The 17,739-nt window shown below is 44.5% G+C and overlaps 1 protein-coding gene across 2 annotated transcripts in view; it reads right to left on the reverse strand.

Moving 5' to 3' along the window:
* uvrag (UV radiation resistance associated gene) overlaps positions 1-17,739 on the reverse strand; it is a 61,104-nt gene that overhangs the window by 34,736 nt on the left and 8,629 nt on the right. For both annotated transcript variants that reach the window (XM_053644881.1, XM_053644880.1), the window contains 5 exons: positions 10,874-10,979; positions 9,034-9,160; positions 6,414-6,498; positions 1,863-1,950; positions 1,699-1,759 (listed from right to left, as the gene is read on the reverse strand). In XM_053644881.1, the coding sequence (XP_053500856.1) occupies positions 1,699-1,759; positions 1,863-1,950; positions 6,414-6,498; positions 9,034-9,160; positions 10,874-10,979 (467 nt within the window). The remainder of the gene's footprint in view (positions 1-1,698; positions 1,760-1,862; positions 1,951-6,413; positions 6,499-9,033; positions 9,161-10,873; positions 10,980-17,739) is intronic.

A 17,739-nucleotide genomic window follows, 5' to 3' on the forward strand; every position in this document is an offset into this window, starting at 1 on the left:
AAAAGCCATTTCCCTTCTGCTTCAGAACATCGCGAGTTTTATTATCTGTCCTCCAGCGCCAACGGGCCTTTACTTCGACCACACACACACACACACACGCGCATATACGATTACCTCACTAATACAAAGGCTGTATCGTCCGAGTCCCAATAAAGTGAACGTGGCTACACTGAGTGACCATTCAGTGCTAAGTGGGCTAATCTTGGTGAAGTGGGCGTAATCAGTGGTATAGAGGAGTACACTAGGAGTACACAAATCAGTGATATTAGCTGCTAACGCCTACAGAATACACAGTACACTCTAAATTAAATGTAAAAAATAAATAAATTCTCGCTCCTTATTCGCACAGTGGGCGGGGCTTAGAAGTCGTCCTGGCAGTATATTTAGGTCCACCGGAACTGCTGAGTGGGCACAGCTATTTAACTGTACGGGTCTTTGGAGTTTGATGTATTTCTACATAAAATAAAATTTCCATTTGTAAATCACATTTATTGAATAAATAAATAAATACATGGACATTCACACACTAGTTGATGGTCATTTTAGGCTCCGCCTCCAAAATTAATTTCTCAACAACAGTAACAAGAGGAAAAATGGATTTTTTTTTTTTTTTTTTTTCGTGGAATGTGATTAGTAGTGGAATTTTTGGTGTGTTCCGTTGAATCTTATCCCGTAAAAAACACCAAACCGCTTAAACACGCCTGAGAGCTGACGGGACGTAATGAAGCGTGAACGCGCGTTTGTTTTCGATTAAGTCCCTCCTGTCGTCTTTTCTGCCGCGGGGAAACGAACACACCAAGTCCCTTCTCCGCTCTTCATCCGTGACTCTACAGTAGGGTCCTGTTTGAAATAAAACCCAGCGAATCACCATGGCAACACCTCCATGACCGTCTGAGGGCCACATTAAGCATGGCGAGTCGTTTCTTTACCATCAGCGAGTGAACGCAGCACACTTTAATAAAAATAAATAAATAAATAAATAAATAATAATAATAATAATAATAACCGTATTTATTCAACACATCAAATATCACTATGTGTTAGATTCGGGTGGAGGCTGGCTAGAGAGGGATGTTTTTGAATATGTGTGTGTGTGTGTGTGTGTGTGTGCGTGCACAAATAGCTAAACCTGGTGTCCATTACCTTCTCCAAACTCTTTGAAGTCATGCTTCACTGCGGGAGGGAAACCCTGAAACCCCGCATCTGATTTTCCGCCACACACACACACACACACACACACACACACACACACACAGACAGTCATTGCTGCCTGGCCACATTGGGTAACTCTGCTTTGCCTCAGGGAAAATATGCTAGAGAGCAGAATAACACTAAAGGCCAGAGATCTACTATTTTAATCCAAAATGGCGGCCCTGTGTGTCCAGTGTTTATTCACCATGTCGATGTTTGTGTCATCACATGTGGTAAACAACAGAATAAACTACAGTTGTGTTTCAAATCACACCTGCTGTGTGACTGGTTACAGTGTTGTTCATTTTGGGTGGGGCCTGCTGTGTGATTGGTTAGTGTTATTTTGGGCGGGGCCTGCTGTGTGATTGGTTAGTGTTATTTTGGGCGGGGCCTGCTGTGTGATTGGTTACAGTGTTATTTTGGGCGGGGTTGTATGATTGTTGCTGCTAATTTGCAGTCTGAATGCAAACACAATCAGTGCGCGCACACACACACATTTAAGTTTACCTTGAAAGTCTTCAGAGTTTGGCAGTTTCACACCACAGATCACAAAGTCCGACTGACTGTTCTGTAAATAACAAACAATGCATTCAGGTTTTAACTCATGACTCCGTGCGTGTGCGTGTGTGTGTGTGTGTGTGTGTGTGTGTGTGTGTGTGTGTGTGTCTCACTGTGTCGATGGGGTAGATGTAGGAGAGTTCAGAGAGGAGCTGACGACAGCGGAACGTGAGCTGAGCGCTGGACTTCAGGAACAGCTCCCTGTTGAGCAGAACACGCGCACACACACATTTTTGATATTTAGCACACAAATAGCAATACGGAGCAATATAGAGTAATAGAGAGTGACGGAGGGATGTAGAGAGTGATATTCAGTGATGGAGGGATGTAGAGTGATTTTCAGTGATGGAGGGATGTAGAGTGATTTTCAGTGATGGAGGGATGTAGAGTGATTTTCAGTGATGGAGGGATGTAGAGTGATTTTCAGTGATGGGGGATGTAGAGTGATTTTCAGTGATGGAGGGATGTAGAGTGATTTTCAGTGACGGAGGGATGTAGAGTGATATTCAGTGACGGAGGGATGTAGAGAGATATTCAGTGACGGAGGGATGTAGAGAGAGTGATATTCAGTGACGGAGGGATGTAGAGAGTGATATTCAGTGATGGAGGGATGTAGAGAGAGTGATATTCAGTGATGGAGGGATGTAGAGAGAGTGATATTCAGTGATGGAGGGATGTAGAGAGAGTGATATTCAGTGATGGAGGGATGTAGAGAGAGTGATATTCAGTGACGGAGGGATGTAGAGAGAGTGATATTCAGTGACGGAGGGATGTAGAGAGTGATATTCAGTGATGGAGGGATGTAGAGAGAGTGATATTCAGTGATGGAGGGATGTAGAGAGTGATATTCAGTGATGGAGGGATGTAGAGAGAGTGATATTCAGTGATGGAGGGATGTAGAGAGTGATATTCAGTGATGGAGGGATGTAGAGAGTGATATTCAGTGATGGAGGGATGTAGAGAGAGTGATATTCAGTGATGGAGGGATGTAGAGAGTGATATTCAGTGACGGAGGGATGTAGAGAGAGTGATATTCAGTGACGGAGGGATGTAGAGAGAGTGATATTCAGTGATGGAGGGATGTAGAGAGTGATATTCAGTGATGGAGGGATGTAGAGAGAGTGATATTCAGTGATGGAGGGATGTAGAGAGAGTGATATTCAGTGATGGAGGGATGTAGAGAGTGATATTCAGTGATGGAGGGATGTAGAGAGAGTGATATTCAGTGATGGAGGGATGTAGAGAGTGATATTCAGTGATGGAGGGATGTAGAGAGAGTGATATTCAGTGATGGAGGGATGTAGAGAGAGTGATATTCAGTGATGGAGGGATGTAGAGAGTGATATTCAGTGACGGAGGGATGTAGAGAGAGTGATATTCAGTGATGGAGGGATGTAGAGAGTGATATTCAGTGATGGAGGGATGTAGAGAGTGATATTCAGTGATGGAGGGATGTAGAGAGAGTGATATTCAGTGATGGAGGGATGTAGAGAGAGTGATATTCAGTGATGGAGGGATGTAGAGAGTGATATTCAGTGATGGAGGGATGTAGAGAGAGTGATATTCAGTGATGGAGGGATGTAGAGAGAGTGATATTCAGTGATGGAGGGATGTAGAGAGTGATATTCAGTGACGGAGGGATGTAGAGAGAGTGATATTCAGTGATGGAGGGATGTAGAGAGAGTGATATTCAGTGATGGAGGGATGTAGAGAGTGATATTCAGTGATGGAGGGATGTAGAGAGAGTGATATTCAGTGATGGAGGGATGTAGAGAGTGATATTCAGTGATGGAGGGATGTAGAGAGAGTGATATTCAGTGATGGAGGGATGTAGAGAGAGTGATATTCAGTGACGGAGGGATGTAGAGAGAGTGATATTCAGTGATGGAGGGATGTAGAGAGTGATATTCAGTGACGGAGGGATGTAGAGAGTGATATTCAGTGACGGAGGGATGTAGAGAGTGATATTCAGTGACGGAGGGATGTAGAGAGTGATATTCAGTGACGGAGGGATGTAGAGAGTGATATTCAGTGACGGAGGGATGTAGAGAGAGATATTCAGTGACGGAGGGATGTAGAGAGAGTGATATTCAGTGACGGAGGGATGTAGAGAGAGTGATATTCAGTGACGGAGGGATGTAGAGAGAGTGATATTCAGTGATGGAGGGATGTAGAGAGTGATATTCAGTGATGGAGGGATGTAGAGAGAGTGATATTCAGTGATGGAGGGATGTAGAGAGTGATATTCAGTGATGGAGGGATGTAGAGAGAGTGATATTCAGTGATGGAGGGATGTAGAGAGAGTGATATTCAGTGATGGAGGGATGTAGAGAGTGATATTCAGTGACGGAGGGATGTAGAGAGAGTGATATTCAGTGATGGAGGGATGTAGAGAGTGATATTCAGTGATGGAGGGATGTAGAGAGTGATATTCAGTGATGGAGGGATGTAGAGAGAGTGATATTCAGTGATGGAGGGATGTAGAGAGAGTGATATTCAGTGATGGAGGGATGTAGAGAGTGATATTCAGTGATGGAGGGATGTAGAGAGAGTGATATTCAGTGATGGAGGGATGTAGAGAGAGTGATATTCAGTGATGGAGGGATGTAGAGAGTGATATTCAGTGACGGAGGGATGTAGAGAGAGTGATATTCAGTGATGGAGGGATGTAGAGAGAGTGATATTCAGTGATGGAGGGATGTAGAGAGTGATATTCAGTGATGGAGGGATGTAGAGAGAGTGATATTCAGTGATGGAGGGATGTAGAGAGTGATATTCAGTGATGGAGGGATGTAGAGAGAGTGATATTCAGTGATGGAGGGATGTAGAGAGAGTGATATTCAGTGACGGAGGGATGTAGAGAGAGTGATATTCAGTGATGGAGGGATGTAGAGAGTGATATTCAGTGACGGAGGGATGTAGAGAGTGATATTCAGTGACGGAGGGATGTAGAGAGTGATATTCAGTGACGGAGGGATGTAGAGAGTGATATTCAGTGACGGAGGGATGTAGAGAGTGATATTCAGTGACGGAGGGATGTAGAGAGAGATATTCAGTGACGGAGGGATGTAGAGAGAGTGATATTCAGTGACGGAGGGATGTAGAGAGAGTGATATTCAGTGACGGAGGGATGTAGAGAGAGTGATATTCAGTGATGGAGGGATGTAGAGAGTGATATTCAGTGATGGAGGGATGTAGAGAGTGATATTCAGTGATGGAGGGATGTAGAGAGAGTGATATTCAGTGACGGAGGGATGTAGAGAGAGTGATATTCAGTGATGGAGGGATGTAGAGAGTGATATTCAGTGACGGAGGGATGTAGAGAGAGTGATATTCAGTGATGGAGGGATGTAGAGAGTGATATTCAGTGATGGAGGGATGTAGAGAGTGATATTCAGTGATGGAGGGATGTAGAGAGTGATATTCAGTGATGGAGGGATGTAGAGAGAGTGATATTCAGTGATGGAGGGATGTAGAGAGAGTGATATTCAGTGACGGAGGGATGTAGAGAGAGTGATATTCAGTGATGGAGGGATGTAGAGAGTGATATTCAGTGATGGAGGGATGTAGAGAGAGTGATATTCAGTGATGGAGGGATGTAGAGAGTGATATTCAGTGACGGAGGGATGTAGAGAGAGTGATATTCAGTGATGGAGGGATGTAGAGAGAGTGATATTCAGTGATGGAGGGATGTAGAGAGAGTGATATTCAGTGATGGAGGGATGTAGAGAGTGATATTCAGTGATGGAGGGATGTAGAGAGTGATATTCAGTGATGGAGGGATGTAGAGAGTGATATTCAGTGATGGAGGGATGTAGAGAGTGATATTCAGTGACGGAGGGATGTAGAGAGAGATATTCAGTGACGGAGGGATGTAGAGAGTGATATTCAGTGATGGAGGGATGTAGAGAGAGTGATATTCAGTGATGGAGGGATGTAGAGAGAGTGATATTCAGTGATGGAGGGATGTAGAGAGAGTGATATTCAGTGATGGAGGGATGTAGAGAGAGTGATATTCAGTGATGGAGGGATGTAGAGAGAGTGATATTCAGTGATGGAGGGATGTAGAGAGTGATATTCAGTGATGGAGGGATGTAGAGAGAGTGATATTCAGTGATGGAGGGATGTAGAGAGAGTGATATTCAGTGACGGAGGGATGTAGAGAGAGTGATATTCAGTGATGGAGGGATGTAGAGAGTGATATTCAGTGACGGAGGGATGTAGAGAGAGTGATATTCAGTGATGGAGGGATGTAGAGAGAGTGATATTCAGTGATGGAGGGATGTAGAGAGAGTGATATTCAGTGATGGAGGGATGTAGAGAGAGTGATATTCAGTGATGGAGGGATGTAGAGAGTGATATTCAGTGATGGAGGGATGTAGAGAGTGATATTCAGTGATGGAGGGATGTAGAGAGAGTGATATTCAGTGATGGAGGGATGTAGAGAGAGTGATATTCAGTGATGGAGGGATGTAGAGAGTGATATTCAGTGACGGAGGGATGTAGAGAGAGTGATATTCAGTGACGGAGGGATGTAGAGAGAGTGATATTCAGTGATGGAGGGATGTAGAGAGTGATATTCAGTGATGGAGGGATGTAGAGAGAGTGATATTCAGTGATGGAGGGATGTACAGGGGGTGATTGAGAGTGAGAGAGTGTTTGACCTTTTAGCAGTGCTGTCCTTCTGTAGATCAGTGAGAGTGTCTCGCTCCAAATCCAGAGTCTGGTGTTTACAGCTGAACGCCTCCTCTGGAACACGAACACACACACGAACACACACACACACACACACACACACCTCATGTCATGTACACTGTGTGTATCAGTCTATTAACTGCACGTGTTATGAAGTGCTTATGTACACAGCTTTCTAATCATCAGGTTATCCAGTGTTCTTACTAGAACATCAGCCGAGCGGCTCTAGCACAAACTATCTCCCTCTCTCTCTCTCAAACAAACACACACACACACACACACACACACACACACACACACACACACACACACACACACACACACACAACCAGCTGATCTCTCTCAGACACAGAGACACTGTCAGTACTGATTATCTATCATGATGTGTTTTACAGCTTCGGCCATCTTTAACTGCATCAGCATTCCACCCTTATAGCATCAAAGCACCGTGTGTGTGTGTGTGTGTGTGTGTGTGCGCGCGCACATTTGGAATGTCTAGACACGTCAACACTGGCACAGTTGCTGCTGAGACTGACTGACACACACACACAGAAATGGAGAGAGATGTACAGTCACACAGTTTTATAGGACACAGCTCATGACTATCTAACTTTGGCTGTCACTTTTTGATGATGTCATCATGTTACTCGATAATCAATAACAGGACTGTCCCCTAGTTTACTCATTAGCTAGTTTTCAACGCTAGCTTTCCATGTCCTCTAGCTTCTAGTGTCCCCTAACCTCCAGTGTCCTCTAGCTTCTAGTGTCCCCTAACCTCCAGTGTCCTCTAGCTTCCAGTGTCCCATAACCTCCAGTGTCCTCTAGCTTCTAGTGTCGCCTAACCTCCAGTGTCCTCTAGCTTCCAGTGTCCCATAACCTCCAGTGTCCTCTAGCTTCTAGTGTCGCCTAACCTCCAGTGTCCTCTAGCTTCTAGTGTCGCCTAACCTCCTGTGTCCTCTAGCTTCTAGTGTCGACTAACCTCCAGTGTGCCCTAACCTCCAGTGTCCCATAACCTCCAGTGTCCTCTAGCTTCCAGTGTCCCATAACCTCCAGTGTCCTCTAGATTCCAGTGTCCACTAGCTTCTAGTGTCCCCTAACCTCGTGTCCTATAGCCTCTAGTGTCCCCTAGCTTCTAGTGTCCCCTGAGCTCCAGTGTCCCCTAGCTTCTAGTGTCCCCTAGCTTCTAGGGTCCCCTAACCTCCAGTGTCCCCTAGCTTCTAGTGTCCCCTGAGCTCCAGTGTCCCCTAGCTTCTAGTGTCCCCTAGCTTCTAGGGTCCCCTAACCTCCAGTGTCCCCTGACCTCCAGTGTCCCCTAGCTAAGGGTGTTCACTAGCTACCAATATCCCGTTGGTTAGAGTGAACCCTAGTTATCTTTCCCTATAGTGCAGTAGTATGTGGTTTGGGATGCGGCCCATGACTGGGTTGGAATATTTAAGAGTTTTCTTTTCACAAACAGACTTTACATTTGCAAAACATCTGGAGATGTGGGCAGGTGGTCTGGGCCCCCCTAATGACTACATTCCCACACTCTGTGTGTGTGTGTGTGTGTGTGTGTCTCTCAGAGCTAGTCAGGACAGGCTGCTCGGTCTCTAAACTGAGTTTACTAGACTCAATTTGTCAAACACTCAAACACAATGCAGTGTGGGATGTTAGTCTGCTGACTCATCATCCTATCATTGAGTGTGTGTGTGTGTGTGCGCTTAGATAATGGAGCCCAGCCCTTGTGGTCAAAAATCCTGCCAACATCAAATGTCTCTCTCTCTCTCTCTCTCCTTCCCTCCCTCTCTCACACACACTGTCTCTCTCTCTAAGAAGAGGATTAGCCTGAATGGCAGCAGGCAGTGATGAATGGATTTTAGACAAGTGTGTATTGTACATGAATAAAACACACCCTGACTTTAGACTCTGATGCGGTCACATGATCAGTTTGGGTTCTGGGGATCGAGGTCTGGGGAGTTTGGAGGCCAACTCTGTCATGTGCCATCTCCTCCCCAGGTGAACCGACACACTCGTGCACCCCATTATTTATTTAAACCACGCTGCCGTAGAGTTCTGGATTCTGATTGGTCGTCAGGTGTTGATCAGCTCTCTGTAACAGCGGCTCTGACGGTAGCGCAGCTGCACATCTCGGGCCCTCATTATAAGTTATCGTTTCTACAGCAACAGCTCGTTCGCAAAACCGTCGTTACGGTGACGTTTTCGAATGTCGATTACGTAACGTGTATGGAAGGAGTCTCCGGTGTCAGCGCTTTCGAACAGTCGGAAGCTGTAACTTCAGAAGAGTTTGTGCTTCTTCGCAGATTCTCGGAAACGTACGTGTGGTAGAAGAGGAATAAAAGACTTGAAAATGATCAACTTCAGGACGGTCAGAATAATCTCACTGGGACCATTTCGAATATTTTTCTGGTCGCCATGACGACAGGACGACAGTATCTTTCGGATAACCGTGCCGTGTCGTGTGTTGTGCACCAGGGTAATCAGGATGTGTGGACGTGTCAGATCTGGATTAATCTGTGACTGAGCTGACTCAGGGAAATCCCCGCTCACAGGTGTGTGTGTGTGTGTGTGTGTGTGTGTGTGTGTGTGTACCTTTCTTCTGAAGCAGCACTCTCTCTTTCTGCAGCGCCTCCTTCTCTCTCAGCAGAGCTTTCCTCTGTCTCTCCACCTCGCTCCGTAACACACCGATACGCAACTGCATACACTCACGCTCTTTCTTCTACACACACACACACACACACACACACACACACACACACACACACACACAGAGAGAGAGAGAGAGAGAGAGAGAGAGAGAGAAAGTTGTTTCCTCACTCTGAGCTCTTTGATCCGTGTTGATGAAGATGACGGTGATGAAGATGTTGACGATATGGTGATGATGGTCATGAGGATCAAAGTCAACATGGTGTGCTCCTTATCAGTGTGTAAGTGGTGATAGAGCCTCCATCAGCCCTGATACACACACCGTCCCCGACACACACTTGCGTGCTAAACGCCGACACCGTTGGCACGACTCTCACACACACACTCACGCACGCACACACACGTGTTAAACGCACTGATGAGCTCCGTGTCTCTCTTCAAACTTCACACTGTCGTCGTGATTGTCGTCATGACCTGCATCTCAAATCTAAACCCCTCACCGTACATTTATTAAGCTAGAAGACCCAGAAAACCGGTCCAGAACAGAGCTTTCAGTAGGTGTAGTAGTAGTCGTGTTGGAAAATCCGGTTAGCGTTAGCGCTCTAGAATAATGTGGAAGTACGAGATACTATATGTAGTGAACACGGCGGCCATCTTGTGTACGGGTATGTGTAAGATGCAGGTATAATTCAGCCTTGAGCAGTGTGTGTGTGTGTGTGTGTGTGTGTGTGTATATATAAACAGCATGGCCAGGTCACTTACAGTAGTGTTGTGCATTATTCCTTTATTTTATTAGAAATGTGCTACTTAGATCTTTATTAAGTTCATACGTTTATTTTTAACTCTCATGTTGTTTTTTTCCCCCTTTTTCATTAAAAAAAAAAAATTCCATTTCTGTTTTCGCCCTTTTATTTATTTATATATATATATATATATATATATATATATATATATATATATATATATATATATATATATATATATATATATATTTTTTTTTTTTTTTTTTTCTCGCTTTTCTTACTTCTTTATTATTTCCCGTTCCTCTCGTTGCTTGAACAGCAAGCTAACGGCGTTCAGACATTATTATTCTTTTTCTTCTTCTTCTAATTCCCTTTATTTAGTTTTCTTTCTGTTGATCTTTCCATCTTCTTATTTCTTACCAATTTTACAAAGACCTTTTTATTTTTTTTTATTTTTTCCCCCTATTCTTTCAATTCTCTCCTCTTTTCTTAAAAAGAAAGCTGATTGTGTTTTCTTTCTTTTTTCTTTTCTGCTTCCCCGTTTCAATTCGACAATTTTTTTAAACATTTCCTTTTGCGTCTCTTTGACCTTTCCCACTTTCTTTTTAACGGATCTTTTCGTTTCTTTACTTTTAGCATCTACTTTTGGATTTCCTTTTCGTCCGCCTCGTTGTTTTGTGTTTCTCTCTTTCTTTTTATTTATCCGTTTCCTTGTCGTTCGTTATCCAGAGAGCAGAACCGCAGACGTGGGAGATTTTGTTTTATATTCCGCTAAATCCTCCCAAACACAAGAGAGCGACTGCTGGAGGATTTAATGACATATTTATGAGGAGCTGTACAACACACACACACACACACACACACACACACACACACACACACACACACACACACACACACACACACTCTCTAAATCCTAACCCATTCCACACACAGGCCTCACAGTAAAGAGTGTGTACTTTATCATCACTGAAAAACAGGGGAATTACACTGCGTGCGTGCGTGCGTGTATGTGTGCGTGTGCGTGTGTGTGTGTCTCATACCCGTTCTGTACAGGCTGCTGTAGTTCTGAGCTTCTCCTCAATCTCTTTCCCGATTTTCTGAACTGTAACCTGCGTCTGTTTTATTGCCTTCTGAGCCGTGTGGAGTCTAGACACAGAGAGACACAGAGAGACAGAGAGATACAGAGAGAGAGAGAGAGAGAGAGACAGAGAGAGAGAGAGAGACAGAGAGAGAGAGAGACAGAGAGAAACTTTGACTTTTAACCATCCTGTATTTTAACCATTCATGAAGTGTCCATCATTCTTGCATCACATAAATAGTATTTCTAAATACTTAGATACTTAAATAAATGAACAGATCAGAGAGAGAGAGAGAGAGAGAGAGAGAGAGACGGACAGAGAGAGAGAAAGAGAGACGGACAGAGAGACAGACGGACAGAGAGAAAGAGAGAGAGAAAGAGAGACGGACAGAGAGAGAGAAAGAGACAGAAAGAGAGACGGACAGAGAGAGAAAGAGAGAGACACAGAGAGAGAGAGAGAGACAGGGAGAGAGAAAGAGAAAGAGAGAGACGGACAGAGAGAGAGAGAAAGAGAGACGGACAGAGAGAGAGAGAAAGAGACGGACAGAGAGAGAGAGAGAGAGACGGACAGAGAGAGAGAGAGAGACGGACAGAGAGAGAGAGAGAGAGAGACAGAGAGAGAGACGGACAGAGAGACAGACAGAGACGGACAGAAAAAAAGGGAGACAGGGAAAGAGAGAGAGAGAGAGAGAGGGACAGAGAGAGAAAGAGAGAGAAAGAGACAGAGAGACGGACAGAGAGAGAAAGAGAGAGAGACAGAGACGGACAGAGAGAGAGAGAGAGACGGACAGAGAGAGAGAGAGACGGACAGAGAGAGAGAGAAAGAGAGACGGACAGAGAGAGAGACAGAGAGAGAAAGAGACAGAAAGAGAGACGGACAGAGAGAGAGAGAGAAAGAGAGACGGACAGAGAGAGAGACAGAGACGGACAGAGAGAGAGACAGAGACGGACAGAGAGAGAGACAGAGAGAGAGAGACGGACAGAGAGAGAAAGAGAGAGAGAAAGAGACAGAAAGAGAGACGGACAGAGATAGAAAGAGAGAGACAGAGAGAAAGAGAAAGAGAGACAGAGACGGACAGAGAGAGAGAAAGAAAGAGAGATGGACAGAGAGAGAGAAAGAGAGACAGAGACGGACAGAGAGAGAGAAAGAAAGACAGAGAGCGAGAGAAAGACAGAAACGGAGAGAGAAAGACAGAGAGAACCTTAAAATTCTTTGTCACATCATTAAACACTTAAGCATCTATTTACAGCTCTCACACACACTCTTTTCATTCTCTTTCTTGCATCAATTCATTCTTTCATCCATCACTCCTTGCAACCTTTTCTCTCTCTCTCTCTCTCTGCCCCTTTCTCTCGTGTTTTTTATCCCGTTTATAAAGTAATTTGTAAAGCATTTCTTCAGAAACTTGAACCTTATCTTTCATCAGAATTTTTCAGTTCTCTCTTTTATCTCTGCACTCGTAACGCTTTCACACGTTTGTGCGAGTGTGAAGAAAGAAATCTGGCTGTGCGCTCTCTCTCTCTCTCTCTCTCTCGCCCCTCCCGTCTTGGACGGTGTGTGTGTGATGTGCTGGTTACAGACGTCGGCTACCATATCGTCTCAACAATCTGACGGGGTTTTATCGCCTTTCACGCATTTCTGCCGCTTATCGGCCAATCAGAAGTGAACGTGAGGAATTGCACGGCAACAAGACTTCAAACACAAATAAACAAACACGCAAAACACAAACACCTGCAACAAAACAGCTCTGAGAGGATAAAAGATTTGTTTCAGTCTCAGTGAAAGGAGGCGTGGCCTCTGTATATTTTCTGTCAGTCTCAGTGAAAGGAGGCGTGGCCTCTATCTTTTCTGTCAGTCTCAGTGAAAGGAGGCGTGGCCTCTGTATCTTTCCTGTCAGTCCCAGTGAAAAGAGGTGTGGCCTCTATCTTTTCTGTCAGTCTCAGTGAAAGGAGGCGTGGCCTCTACCTTTTCCGCCAGTCTCAAAGAAAGGAGGCGTGGCCTCTATCTTTTCCACCAGTCTCAGAGAAAGGAGGCGTGGCCTCTGTACCTTTCACAATACTGAACAACCTGGTTACATTATGAATAGGTAATGTACCTGTGTGTGTGTGTGTGTGTGCGTAGGGGTGTGTGTGTGTTTGACCTTCATGCTGTTTAGTCGTTAAATAATCATTTCTTTCATGTTTACTTTCAGTTGAAGGGAAAAACACTGAGTTGTAAACACAGAGACACATTAACTCTGTGACCTTATGCTGGGATTAATTCGACCCAGAGCTGCTGGAAGGAGTGCAAGGACAAATGGACACACACACACACACACACACACACACACACACACACACACACACACACACACACACCTCATATCCGGGTTTTTGTTTGTCTTTCTATTAGCCAAATAAATAATCAGCCTTGTTTGTGTTAGAGAGAGACGTAAAGACAGAGGCAACATCTGGAACACAGAATACACTCTGTTCTTCACCAGCGTTATACACACAACAGGAAAACGTCTAACACATGCTGAATCTCTCACACACACACAGTTAGACTTCTTTAGTATGACACAAACACGGTTATGGAAAGCGGTCAGAAGATCGTTATTGCGTGTCTCCCGCGGCTACCGTTCGTCTGAAACAAGACCGTGATTAACACAGACACAGAGAAAACAACAACAACAACAACAACAGGTTCTGCCCCAAATCACAGCAGTACTGGACAAAGTGAACGCAACCTGTCTGGGAAGCAGTGTTCTCAGCCTAGCTTGTCATCTCCAGCATGGAGTTTCTCTTGCTTAGCAAAGCCAATCGTCCCTCTACCAGAGCGTCCAAACCTGCACACCGCTAACACCGCTACACTACCCGAGATGAATACAGCATACTACTTTGCTAAATTAACGCTAACTGGAAAGTGACATCTGCGACATACGAGCAACGTAGTTAGTTGACTAGCTAACAAATCAAACACTACCTGAAACGGACACAGTGAGCTAATTTAGTAATTAAGGCTAGCTAACAAATACTATTTAACTCGCTAATTCCTTCCATTTCTCCTGTTTTGGTGTACATCTCATTCTCAATAGTTTTCAATCTTCAAACACACAATACTGTTTTATTTATTTATTTCTGATTGAAGCAAAATAAGTGATCCAACACCTATCAGCCATGTGAAAAACTAATTGCCTCCTTAAACTAAAATCCGGTTGTGTCACCTTTAGCAGCAATAACTGCAACCAAACACTTCTGATCACTGGAGATCAGTCTTTCCCTTACTTCTAGGACTAGGACTTACTGATACGCTTTGGATCATTGTCTTGCTGCAGAATCCAGCCGCGCTCGAGTTTCAACTTACGGACTGAAGACTGGACATTCTCCTTTAGGATTTTCTTATAGAGAGCAGAATTCATGTTTCCCTCAATTACTGCAAGTTGCCCAGGCGCTGAAGCAGCAAAGCATCCCCACACCGTCACACTACCCCCACCATGCTTGACCGTAGGCATGATGATCTTTTTGTGGAATTCTGTGTTTGGTTTACGCCAGATGTAACAGGATCCCGGGCTTCTAAACAGTTCCACTTTCGACCCATCAGTCCACAGAACATTCTCCCAAAAGGTTTGAGGATCATCAAGGTGTGTTCAGGCGAGCCTTAATGTTCTTCTGTGTTAGCAGTGGTTTTCACCTCACCACTCTTCCATGGAAGCCATTTTTGTCCTGTTCACTTTCTGATAGTGAAGTCATGAACAGTGACCTTTATTGATACAAAAGAGGCCTGTCGTTCCTTTGATGTTGTCCTTGGCTCTTTTGTGACTTGCTGGATGAGTCGTCGCTGTGCTCTTGGAGGAATTTTGGAAGGTTGGACACTTCTGGGAAGGTTCACTACTGTGCTGAGTTTTTCCATTTGGAGATAACGGCTCTCGCTGTGGTTCTTTGGAGTCCCAGAGTCTTTGAAATAGCTTTGTAACCCTTCCCAGACTGATGTATTTCAATCACCTTCTTCCTCATCATTTCTGGAATTCCTTTCAACTTCGGTATAGTGCGCTCCTGGGTAAGACGTCTTAACTTCCTGCTGTTGAAACAGTTGTATTTAAGTGTTGATTTGATTGAACAGGGTTTGCAGTAATTACACCCGGTTGTGTGTCTACTCCAGCTGAACCCCATTATGAATGCACTTTCATTGATTTTTTTAGTAACTACGGGGGCAAATACATTTTCACACAGACCCAGTTTGTATTGGATAACTTTTTTTTACTTCAATAAAAGACATTATCATTTAAAAACTGTATTTTGTGCTTACTCAGGCTGCCTTTGTTTTATCTTAAATTCTGGTCATTTAAGAGAAGTTTTTAATATTTAGCATGAGGAGAGATACACAAACACAGACGAAATATCGCAGAAAATCAGTTCAGGATCAGTTACCTAGCTTACTGTAACCATGGAAACAAGTCACGAAGATCTTTCAATGAATCATAATGAAATTTCCTGCACCATGTTTGTTGCATTCGGTGAACAGGAGAGTGAGATGGTCCAAAGATGTCCAAGATAAGTGCCCTAAAAAATCTGTCTCTATTTAACCTCGTAAATGGGACAGGCTTTATCTTCCCTAAATAGGCAGCCTACCTAGGCAACCTCCCTAGCTGTTAAATATTCTGATATTATCACTTGACTGATTAATGGCCTACGGCATACACGTTTTCTTTTACTATCAGCAGATTTGTGGACACACACACACACACACACACACACACACACACACACACAGTATTTGTTCAGTATACATAATTCAGTTACAGGAACTTTCTCTTCCCGTGAACGCCGACGCCCGACGCAAACATTTAAACTCCAATATTTAAACAAACACAGGAGCTTAATCCTGCGCTCGGCCTCGCCGTGATTACACTAAACACACCGCGGGCGGCGCGGGTTTTCCCCCGTGGCTTAATAATCGCTGTGGCGGCGCATAAATCACGTGTTAAGCACACATACACACACACACACACGGCAGAAGAGCCTGAAATATGGCCTTGTGAGTACCGACACGCAGAGCTTCACCTCCTGCTTAAATACGAGTCTGATTATCAAAACATCCGCTCGCTTCACAACAAGTGACCTGAACGCCAAAATATGTGGAAGAATAACAAACAACCAGGCGCTCTCTCTCTCCATCTCTCTCTCGCTCTCTCACACACATACACACACACATACACACACACAGTGCTTAAGTACCGCGTGTGAATATACACACTTCTCTAACGACTCCATAACGTCCTCACGTTAAAAGGTGAAACAGGAAGTGCTACAGGAAGTCGACCGATATCATTCTGTATGACTCGCCTGGGAGGTAAAAAAAAAGTCCACGTGAACTCTAAGCCTGGATCACTATGGCAACCGGGAACGAAACCCTGCGTTCAAGCCTCTTCCTCTCGGCTTTTCTGCGACGGGGTGTCGTGTGTTGAAGGAACCGGGAGAGGAACCGGACCCAAACAGAACCCGTCCTCTTCCAAGTGACACCGGAGAACGGGATTATAAGCTATATCCTAGCCGCCACGTCCTAGCTACTACGCCTTTTGTCCTAGTGATGATGTAATGTAGAATCTGAACAAAAACAAAACTCAGATACGTATTGGCGCAGGTTTGGCGTCACTGTCGTGTCGCGTCACGTCCAGGATTAAAGTCACTAACACTTCTGCTACTCTCCCGACCACAAAGAATCCGTTTCTGTATCATCTTTTACTCGGTGAAGCGTTCCAAACGTTTCTGTTAACACCCACCTGTTTTTATCACACAACTAAAGAAAGCCAAGCACTAAACTAAATCTCGAGGAGCACAAATCAGAGTGTAGCTGAAGGCAGTCTCCATTCTCGAACACGTCTCAAACACGTGAGTGTAAGAGGGTGCGTATACTTCTGCCTCCACACAGCTCCTCTACTGTAAGTAAATCTATTCCAATCTGTCTGGGTCTATTTCTTACCTTCAGAGCAAACACAACACACAGCCTGTTCATCAGAACACTTTCAGGCTGTAATTACGCCACACACACAGACACACACACACACAGCAAACTCGTCTGGAAGAAAAATATGTTCTCCTGCTGCAGAACTCTCATGCGCTTTTTGATGACATCATGCTGCTACGGAAACACAGAGAGAAGAAGAACGGAAAGGTTCGGGACGCAGGTTACAGAGCAGTCGCCTCTCTAATGCACTCTCCGGGCTTGTAAAGAAAGAATGCACTTAACGTGATCCGAAAAAGAGAAAGATGGAGAGATGGAGAGAGAGAGAGAGAGAGAGGAAAGACAGATGAGAGGCTTAACGAGATCAAAGGCCTTGTTAAAGCGGAGAGGATCTCCTACTCTACTCCTAAAAAGCAGAAACACAGCTGTCAGGAGGAGATCAAAGAGCGACAGAGCGGCGAAAAACCCCAACCTGAACTCCATTATGATCCGAACACACACACACACACACACACACACACACACACACACACACACACACCCCGACCCCCAATATAAACCAGCACTACAAACACATAGAGCTGAAGTATGAAAGCACAAGCATCATCCACTGGATGGAGTTCTGGATTGTAATTGGTCGTCAGGTCTGAACTCACTCGTTCCACAAAATGGTTCTTGTGAGTTTTAATAAAACCTTGTAATTGTTGTAAACTGCTGCGGTATAAGAGGAAGAAAACACTCGGATGTGCGGTTAGAAAAAAATGATCAACTACGTTATTTATTTAGCACGTCTGCACGTCACGTGTCGTGTTCATCCGCACTGCTGTTCCACCTCAATGACGAGGAAACACACACACACACACACACACACACTCAGTGCTGGA

The sequence above is a fragment of the Ictalurus furcatus genome, chromosome 16, assembly GCF_023375685.1.
Source record: "Ictalurus furcatus strain D&B chromosome 16, Billie_1.0, whole genome shotgun sequence".
Taxonomy (NCBI): Eukaryota; Metazoa; Chordata; class Actinopteri; order Siluriformes; family Ictaluridae; genus Ictalurus; species Ictalurus furcatus.